Here is a 10,956-nt window from a genome sequence, read left to right on the forward strand (position 1 = left end):
ATGAAACTGGAACCGTGTATATAATGAACTGTAAAAAAAGATTAAAAAGAATTTAATATTTTATTATTCTGATGCAATAAAAGTATTATTCTATTTTTCGATACTTAGTGTCGCAGGAAGGAAGATATTGGATTAATGAAATCTACCAATATTTTTTTTAATTTCCTTTTATATCTGTAAAATATCTTTAAATAAAAGAACAACATAAATATTTTGTTAAATGGTAAAATTTCGCTTTTGTCATTGTTTTACACTAGATTTTTTAAAATTATAATTTTCTTTTTATGACAGAAATATTGCTGTTGTTAACCATTTGCTGTTTTAAGCAGTAAACGGTTGTTAATTTTTGATTTATGAATCAGTCTATAATGTAAAATTAACACGTTTTAAAGACCGCCCTCTGCCACTTTAGTGATTAGATTTAAATGGAGTTGTTGACCTTACGAGACGACACTGACATCGATACCATGAAACAGTCCAGTCAGTCACAAATAGTGAGGGCGGAGCTTTATCATTCAATTCAGTTTCTTTGTTTGAAATTAAAATAATATTGATTACACCAAATAAAGGAAATCATAAATTTATTTTCCGCTAAGGTTGAAACTGCAATAATATTTCTAGGTGAATGATTATTGGGATGTTTATTAAAATTTCTGTGGTTTCATGATAAAAAATGACAATCATGTCAATTTCTACTCCTCGGCACAACTCTGGGTTTACCATACAGTCAATATTAGGTGATACTGACAAAGAGAAAACAAACTCTCAAGATAAGGAACCGAGACGGAAACGTAAAAACTCAACAGAAAGTGATGACTGCAATTCATGTACTCAAAACCGAAACAGTGAAGAACACTTCGACCCCTGTAGAGTACCACTTCCATTCGGAACATATGATGCTTTTTCAAATGACAATATTTTGAGAAAACTGCAGTATGCGCAGTATGGACATTATTTGTCTCAAGAATATATGTCTCGGACACAAGACGATTTCAGAACTTTTTGTATTCCTGGATCTAATGAGAGAAACAACCCTTTTTATTTGCCATTACCACTCACAAACAATTTTCATTCCAGCAATCAAGGTACGTATTTTTGTAAAGTTGTCGTTTATATAAATCACAATGGGTAATGACTTTTTATTACAATATAAGACACAGTATTGAGACATTGCATGTAGACAAAGACTTGTATATTATAATTTAGACGAGCTAGTGAAAGTACAACTCATCGAAAGCATCAGAGGTCTGTTTGAATATGACACTTCTTCTGTTTGAAATAAAGCAAAGAAGGATGAAATAGTTTAAATTAGTTTTATGAGGTATATACAAAAACCTAAAACATTCAGTATAATTTGTTATGGTTTTATATAGAGTAAATCTTTTATTTTACAACATTTTAAACAGATTTACAGAATTTCCAAAAACCCAAACAATTCACAACTTAATTATATTTTTGTATAAAGGCTACTTTTTCTGAAGATATTAATAATAACACGAAAACGCAGCATTCAAATCTATTAAAAAAAAACAGTAACAAGCACACAAAGGTGTTTGAAACATTCTCCTAAACTGTAAAGTATTAAAACGTTTTAATTTAATAAACACATTTAAAATCAAAAATACAAAAGAGGTATTTCTTTCGACTTTTCATATATCTTCTCTCAATTTCTGTATTCTTATATTAATTACTAATTCATATATTTATTAGTTTGGGTAAATAAAATAGAATACTGAATCTTAAAAATATAACGCATTCTCATCATTTAAATGACACAAAAACACAAGCTATGTAATTTGAGATTTAAAAAAATATATGAAATCAAGGTTTTAAAGTTTTCTAATTACTATTTCATGTCATCATCTAGTTTATCTTGGAATTACCACATTGGATATGAACAAAGTTATAAATATTACACAAAAGTTTAATTTCCTAAATATAATGTAAATCAGCATATTTTTTGTGTATAATAGTACCGTTTATTTTTTCATATATATCCAGGTGGGAATTCTAATTTACTGTTCCCACACTTGCGGAAGCCTAAACGAATGAGAACAGCCTTCTCCCCTTCTCAGTTACTACGCCTAGAACATGCCTTTGAGAACAACCACTATGTCGTTGGACAAGAAAGAAAACAGTTAGCCGTAGGACTAGCTTTAACTGAAACGCAGGTAATGTGGCTTTTCAATAAATTTCAAAATATAATTTTAATACATGAAATGTTTGTAGATATAGGAAGATGTGGTGTGAGTGCCAATGAGACAACTCTCCATCCAAACAACAATTCAAAAATTAAACCATTATAGGTTAAAGTACGGCCTTCAACACGGAGCCTTGGCTCACACCGAACAACAAGCTATAAAGGGCCCCAAAATAACTAGTGTAAAACCATTCAAACGGGAAAACCAACGGTCTAATCTATATAAACAAAACGAGAAACGAGAAACACGTATATATTACATAAACAAACGACAACTACTGTATATTGTGTATGAATAAAATCTTCATAAATACATGGTTAAAATGTGTACGCCAGACGCGCGTTTTGTCTAAAAAAACTAATCAGTGACGCTTGAATAAAAAAATAAAAAGGCCAAATAAAGTACAAAGATGAAGGGCATTGAAGACCCAAAATTCCTCAAAAACTGTGTTGTCAAATACAGCCTAGGTTATCTATTCCTACTGTAGAAAACCCTTTATAGTTTATTATTATGTACTTTATAATTATGACCATGGAGTAACCGCATCTGTTGTCATTTTTATGCGTTATATATAGAGATGCGAATGATATTTCATCCTATCTGCTGCGCCTCAGACGCATTGAATGCCCTCTGACACATACTTATTAGAAGTTATATGGTTAATCTGGCTGATTGTAAAATGTGCAAACGGTTGTTAAAGTTTTCTTATCCACATCTAAAATGCACAAATAACCGCATAAATATGTCGTTTCGTTAAATGGGTGCATACATACGTTAAATTCGCTAAACAAAAGCACTGCGATGAACAAAGAAGTATTTTATTTCGGAAGGTAATGATCAAGTGTTACCATGTAGCAATCGCATTTTATAATTCTTAATATTTGTCAGACGTCAAAACTTTGATGCAACTTTATTATTCTACTCAATTCTGAATTGAATTTGTGTATTTTGTATTTCAACAATTATTGTATTCCTTAAATATCTTCTCACATGCATAATTCATAAAAGATTAACAACAATCGCGTATAATTTTAAGTACATGATAAACCAAAAAATAAGTATCTAGGAAGCCAATACATTTATATTGATATGTATAACAGTATTACAGACCTTCACATTCAAGAACAGCAGCGATTGAATACTATTGGTCTGAATGTATATCATGTCGGTGTCTCTAGTTTTTATTCAACTTAGTCTTCTTAAGCTAGAATAAACGTTGAAAAGAACACACAATTTAATACAGTCAATTCAGTTACTTTGTTTGAAAATTAAATAATAAATATTGATTACACCAAAGAATTCTTTACTTATTTCTAGCAATTCTTTCAATTAAAAAATACGTGTGAATGGCAATTCGAATTGAAAGACTTTTCATAATATTGAATTAAAAAAACTGAAACTGATTTTATTTAATTCATTTCACATTTGGGGTATTTTGAAAATGGCTATGCAATCTATAATATATACTATATATATAATATAGTAATTCTTTTTAAGTATTAGTTTATGCTTGTGTTGTAAAGTGTTTAAGTTTTCATATTTCTGTTTATTTGCTTAAGTGTCCTCTAAGCACCTGCTCTTGGTGACTCCTGCATATGAACAACAATACTATTTGTTCATATGAATCAGCCACTTTATAGAACTTAACTCAAAAGATTTTTCTATAATGGATGTGATGCTTCTTCTAGAACATGGTCAATAAACACTAATAAAATTGAGAATAGAAATGGGGAGTGTGTCAAAGAGACAACAACCCGACCCTAAAGAGGACAACAACAGAAGGTCACCAACAGGTCTTCAATGCATCGGGAAATTCCTGCACCCGGAGGCGTCCTTTGGCTGGCCCCTTAACAAATGTATATACTAGTTCAGTGATAATGAACGCCATACTAAACTCCAAATTGTACACAAGAAACTAAATTTAAAAATAATACACGACAAAAAAAGGACAGAGGCTCCTGACTTGGGACATGCGCAAAAATGCAGCGGGGTTAAACATGTTGATGAGATCTCAACCCTCCCCCTATACCTCTAGCCAATTCAGAAATGTAAACGCATAACAATACGCACATTAAAATTCAGTTCAAGAGAAGTCCAAGTCTAAACATACTGTTTTATGTTACTACATGTATTATTAACTCAATTTATATTTTACGTTTTTCGTCATTTTTTGTTTATTATTTTCTTGTGCATTGTCTGTTGTAATTGTGTGATAAAAAATCAATGTACAGATTATGGGTACTCTATTGTAAATAAAATTTATCTTATCTTATCTTATAGTTGCGTAAATATGGTTCAAAACTTCGTTGTTTCTCTCTAAATTTTAACAAAGTTTACTATCAATATAAAGTAAAGCTAGCATGCATTTACTTCTCTACATTGGCTAGAGGTATGGGGGGGGGGGGTGAAATCTCAGAAACATGTTTTACCCCACAGCAGTTTTGCGCCTGTCCCAAGTCAGGAGCCTCTGGACTTTGTTAGTCTTGTATTATTTTTATTTTAGTTTCTTGTGTACAATTTGGAAATTAGTATGGCGCTCATTTTCAATGAACTAGTATATATTTGTTTAGGGACCAGCTGAGGGACGCCTCCGGGTGCGGGAAATTCTCGCTGCATTAGAGACATGTTGGTGACCTTCTGCTGTTGTTTTTTCTATGGTCGGGATGTTGTCTCTTTGACACAATCCCCATTTCCATTCTCAATTTTATGTTCAATCTTTTAGATCCAAACATAAAAAAAACTAATTTTCCTAGCAGCATTTCATGAAAACATATTTTGATATCCAATGTGTAGCCTGATGGACAATTTTGAATAGTGGGCGAACGAAAAATTTGATATTTAGACAATCATACCATGAAATTAGACTAGGTTACAATTTTCGATTTAAAGCTGATGATCAAAACAAATTGTTGCTGGAGAAGATGGGCATTTGCCACCCATCTTTCTAATCTCAATCAAAGCTGTTTTAATATTGCTAATTTTGGTTGTAGAACTTTTACCACATGTGGTTTACCGTTGTGTGTGCATTCTTTCTAATTGTCTACTTGCTTACATATTTTTGGTTACATAAATAAATTGAATTGAATTGAATCATTAACTATCATAATTTTTATTTGGAAATATTCAGCACATGCGAGAATAACCGACAAGCTTACATGAAACATTTTGTTCATAAAGATACCTTTGTGGTGAATAACTGTTGGTATGTGCATGAGCTCAATACGTGTCGGTCCAAAATCTACGCAAAAAGACCAAAATGATTTTTTCAACGAAAACAAACAGAAGTGCGTTTCTTTCGTCACCTCAAAACTTCATTTATTGCGACGTGCTCGGCTCTAACTCTTTTGTCTTAATTTTGCCTCGCCTCAACTTTAAAATAGACATTAATTGGAACTTCCAATTTAAAAGTTTAAATTTCAGGAAAAAGTTAGAACAGATTAGGATCTTATCGCTCCTTATTCACGGTGTGTTCCTTTTACTTTCAATTTTTGGCTGTCCCAATAGTATATTTTCCCCCCTTTTGAAATAACATTATTTTTTTTTATCCAATATGGTCGTAGAAATATTGTCCAGTATTCAAACTATGGTACCGGTATTCCAATCCCATCCAGTAAGAAATAAATAAATGGCAAATTGTTAAAACATAATTGTGTAAATTACCATGTTGAAGCAATAAATTCTCACCAAGGTTAACATGGTGTGGTATTTAAGTAATTTGAGGATACATTTTGATTACGGAAAATTAACTTTATACAAAACTATGACTTGACAGACAATTAACCCTTTACCTCTTCGAATGCAGCTAGACTTGTGTAATAAATTACTTATAAATTAAGTAACATTTATTGTGAAAAATTATTGCAGCGGAATTTCATATCGGCATTTAAAATGATCTATTGTTGATTAAAACTCATTAGCGATTTTAAAATGTAATTTGTCGTTGAACCATTTTAAGCTCGAATTTCGGGCTCTCCGTATATTGTTTGTTAATGACAATGCCATAAATAATGAAGTGTAAACGTCTGCATGCTAAACGACCAGCGACACATATTTCAATGATATTTCCGGACAACAATATATTGCTTAAAACATTCATGTAAGCAAGCGTGTATTTTCAAGTTCGAGTAATCGTCATGCAGTTCCCCATACCCGCTTCTTTCCTGTCGACAGATACAGGGGTTACGTTATCCTCTGTACTGACGTCTGTTATGACAGTAAGTCAAACTTTCCAGCAATGTGTAATAGAATTATTCAACACTATATATTAACTTGCTGGAAAATATTATTTTTTTCTCTTATATTAATAGTTTGCAAGTAGGGAAGTTCTGATCAATAAATACAACATTGAAATAATCGGATTACATTACCCGAATAAATAAAAAGTCAAGTATTTGTGAAGAGAACATCCTCAGATTCAACGATTACGATTCCTGTATCATGACTTCTATATTTCAATTGGCTATGGCTATTGATCCACGGTTATACAAAACAAATGAATTATTCAATTTCCCAAAAAGGAGAGGGTGATAAGATCCATTATCATCTGGCCCTAGAAATTGCAGCGAAACCATTAAGGCCTTTGAAAATTATTTTCATTAAGTGAGAAAAAAAAAACCGATGACTTAGATCAAGTACTGTTTGACATAAGATATAGCCATTTTGCTCAAACTAGTGATTTTTTTCCAATACTTTTATAGACAAGGGACTATCTTAAGTTTTACTTGTTGTGTAGGGTCCTATCTTTTTTGAAAGACCGCATTGCCTTCTTAATTTATTTGTTTGCCGTTGTTTCGCTGTCATATTGACGTTTATATCGCAATGGTGTTCTTTTCATGCCCCCTTTTTGTATATGCAACACTGGAAATGTTTATCACTCACAATAGATTTCACAGGCTATATTTTCTACTGTGATTTTTCTTAAATTCATTCAAAAGTGCTCCTGATAAATAAGTTTTCTCTCTCTCGTTAGAATACATAAAAGTAAGGCGGAATACAAGATGCCTTTCCGGATAAGTTATTGATGTCACAGATCAATATATCAATGATTGTTCTTTCGACTCTCCTTTTTCCGTTGATAAGTAGTTATTATATTTAATGTAAAAGAAATATTTCCTTGTTCAAGAGCATACTAGCTTATCCTTATGCCGATGATAAATGTTATTCGGCTTATTGACAGTTCTACTTGCATGTAGACGGGTTCGTTTGATTGGTTCTACGGTGTCGTTTGTTTTTCAAGGATATTTTTATCGAATGTTACTGTAAACTGATATAGGATCTTTTATAGTTTATGCTTGAATCATATACTTATAGATTATCGTTGATTATCTCAATTGAGATGACCAATGATAATCTGTTTATCGCTTTTTTATCGCAATACTTTCGAATTACTTTCTTCATTTTTTAATGGCATCTAATGATTTTATAATGCAATATTCTGAAGTCTGATTTTCGTCTGAGACATGATCGAGTTATACAATACTCAAAACTGGCTCGGATCGCTACATTTTGACATGCCATCTTGAAGACTAATTCGTGCAGCATTATATTCAGAACAAAAATTGCCATCTCAAATTAATACATAGTGTGAAAAAAGTTTTGTTACCTTTTGTTCTTAGCCAATAAGGCATTAGAATTACCCGTTCTTACAATAAGAGTCCTGTCACTTAGATCCTTGTCTCAATGGAAATATGTCAGTATATATGACACTTTATCGGAATAAGATCGGGATCAGATAGTCTTAATTTAGGCGTCGTTAACAATACTAATGAGCTATTTGTATTATTCTCAAATCGACATTTTATGGGCTAATAACCTATATAAATTTCATATTACAATACAGTTTTTACATGATCATTTATCAAGAGTTCAGGGTGTTAAGAATATGTTCAAGTACCTACACGGTAGTTAAGATATCTATCCAGAACAAATTGACCCATGACCCGGGTATAATATGGACTTCGGTGTTTAAGGAACAAAACAAGTTTTTGTGCAGTCGTCAGTGCTGACAAAGGCACTATAAATTACGTTTCAAAAATGATTTATTGAAGGAGATCAGTGGGTTATCTTAAAAAATCTGTAGGAATCACATAGACAAATATACAAATTACGACATAAGCAACACATACATGTACTCATGAGATCTAATATAAATGTACACATATTTGAAAGAAGAAAAAATGTATTAAGTAATACAAATTTAGGAGCGATTTATTCAGCGTAGTTGTAACCTATTATCAGATAGCGAAAACAAGTTTATAGCTATATCTAAGAACGTCAATGTTGCAAAACCTGCAACATTGTTTTATTGAGAAGAAACAGTATTATATTTTACTATTTCTTGAAGAAACAAATGGACACTGTAATTTTAATTGTAAATACGTAAAAATATGTTTATATGTATATATTGTGTCTCAAAATCTCTCATCAATATTTTTAAGATTGGTGCATTCAAATCTGTAATCTGTACAATTTTAAAAGGGGAAAACAAATTCACTGTATTACAATTATTATTTTCACACTTCTGTATCAGATAATTATAACTAATGCCTTATTAAACAAACAAGGAAAACATTTACAATTGTGTTAAATGAAGCTTGACAAATTTCTACTTATTTTATCTGATTGCGTGATAAAAATCATAATTTTTGTATTGCACCATTCGTTGAATGTTACTTAAAGTTGAATTGCAGATATTAATCATTTTTTATCGACAATTAAAATTTTGAACAATGCATCAGAGATTCATTAAAATGTAAATTGATCTTTATGTGTTACAGGTCAAGGTTTGGTTTCAAAATCGGCGTACGAAACATAAACGTATTAAAGCTGAGGATGAAATGACAAGGTCGTTAGCCAGAAGTTTGGGAGGACAAGCCAATAGCCATCCATCACAATATAACCCATCAGACTCAGAAAGTGACATTGAAGTGTGATTCAACACAAAACTGAATCAACTAATTTACTGGAAACAGACTGCAATACGATTTTGTACAGATGATTGAAACGTTAGAATTTGAAAAAAATAGAAAATGTACAATGTACATCGAAACCCAATAAATTTACTTGGGAAAACTATTATTGCTAGTATTTTCCAATTTTAAGTTAATAAAATGTATTATTATTTGCTCTTAACTTGCTTTTTGTTATTTTACAATAACTTAGACCAAAAACTATCTTACTATCAAAATATTAAAAAGTCTCGTGAATAGCTGAGACTTCTCTGTATTCAAATACACAAGGAATGACTTGGGTATAATAATTTGGTCACCTTGACCTTTTCTTTGTCACAGTAGTGCAGTACTATATAACTTTCATGTTTATAGTTTCACCGATTCACAGGGTATATCAATAACATTAACGGTACCAATTTTCCTGCACTCGATGCGCATTTCGACAATACATGTCTCTTCAATATGGTCACCTACAGCAAGGAATTATTTGATTACTTCTATGGCTGCAGTAAGACCTTTCCACAGGAAGTTTTCGTTGAACTGTTTGGTATAAAAAGATACCCTGCTTTGAGAGATCACCACAGTCTGTGTTGACGACGGGGATAACCATGTTTGATCAACCCCCTAACCTGGAACATTGGTGAAGCAGAACAAAATAAGAACAAACTATAAAAAATAAAAAAAAATGGTTTAACTCATCAGATGGATACATATAGAGATATATCTAACAAAACACAAAGTATTCGTGGCTGGGTACTTATTATACTTCCCAAAAATAAACAGACGCGAAGTACAGATTTGAAAGTACTCGCAGTTACTAAAAGCTATTTCAAAGCCAATAACAGGTAATGAAAATAATCATGTATCTGAGACTAAGATATCAATCAGTACACATCCAACGGATTTAGTATTTTTATCCGTGGACCCAGAAACTTTGATTCATAATCAGGTTAAAAATGTATGTTCAACCGAATGATGATTTAGAATTAAGAACACATAAAAAAAAACGTATTCAGTATATAACAGCATATAATTTTAAAATATCAATATCAAACTATAGGTAGTTCTTGATAGCGCATGCTCTCAGACTATCGATAGATTAAGACACATACTCCCTTTCCAAATATAGTTCACTTCAATGCAAAAGCGACAACTAACATTTATAAAAAAGAAAATACAGAAAAAATGGAATATAATGTAATCCCCCATCAGTTTTTAATAATTTTTCATTTTCAATAGTAGGCACTAGTACATTGCTAACAAGCGCCTAGTGATTAATCATTTATCCTGAATGAAAGAACACATATTTTATAGAAAGGGTATACTGTTGAAAGATCAATGTTCAAAGGTATTACATTAATTAAATAGCAGATATATTGACGTGCGAGGTTTATTTGTTCAAGATTAACATGTATAAAGCTTTGAAGTACCATTTTATAGAGATAATTAGTAAATTAAAAAGTAAACCAAAAAAGGAGTTGAAAGAAACCCTCGCTTTTTACAAAACGGATTCTTTACATTTGTCAGCTGTGAATGGCCTAAGAGTGTTTGTTTGTGCATTATTTCCCGTTTCTTTAATGTTGATTATCCTTAAATTGAAGTGTCTTTATCCTTCTGCATACTTGTTGATCTGTAAGGATTATCCGTAGGGTAAATATTGGTTTTGTAAAGTGTTATATAGTTACACGTGCCCTTATTTTGAATATCTATAGTTCATAGAACTATACTGAACCAAAGTACGTCTATAATTTAATGTTCAGAAATGAAGAATGCCTTTGAAGAATTATTGGTATTTTGCGTTGTTC

General features: G+C 31.5%; 1 protein-coding gene across 1 annotated transcript; it reads left to right on the plus strand.

Moving 5' to 3' along the window:
• Window positions 1–500: 500 nt before the first annotated feature.
• Window positions 501–9,321, plus strand: LOC134714193 (homeobox protein EMX1-like). Its single transcript, XM_063575435.1, has 3 exons — window positions 501–1,085; window positions 2,002–2,171; window positions 8,978–9,321. The coding sequence occupies exons 1-3, from the start codon at window positions 674–676 to the stop codon at window positions 9,131–9,133; spliced, it is 738 nt and encodes a 245-aa protein (XP_063431505.1). The 5' UTR covers window positions 501–673; the 3' UTR covers window positions 9,134–9,321.
• Window positions 9,322–10,956: the final 1,635 nt, after the last annotated feature.

This window comes from Mytilus trossulus, chromosome 4 (assembly GCF_036588685.1).
Source record: "Mytilus trossulus isolate FHL-02 chromosome 4, PNRI_Mtr1.1.1.hap1, whole genome shotgun sequence".
Classification (NCBI taxonomy): Eukaryota; Metazoa; Mollusca; class Bivalvia; order Mytilida; family Mytilidae; genus Mytilus; species Mytilus trossulus.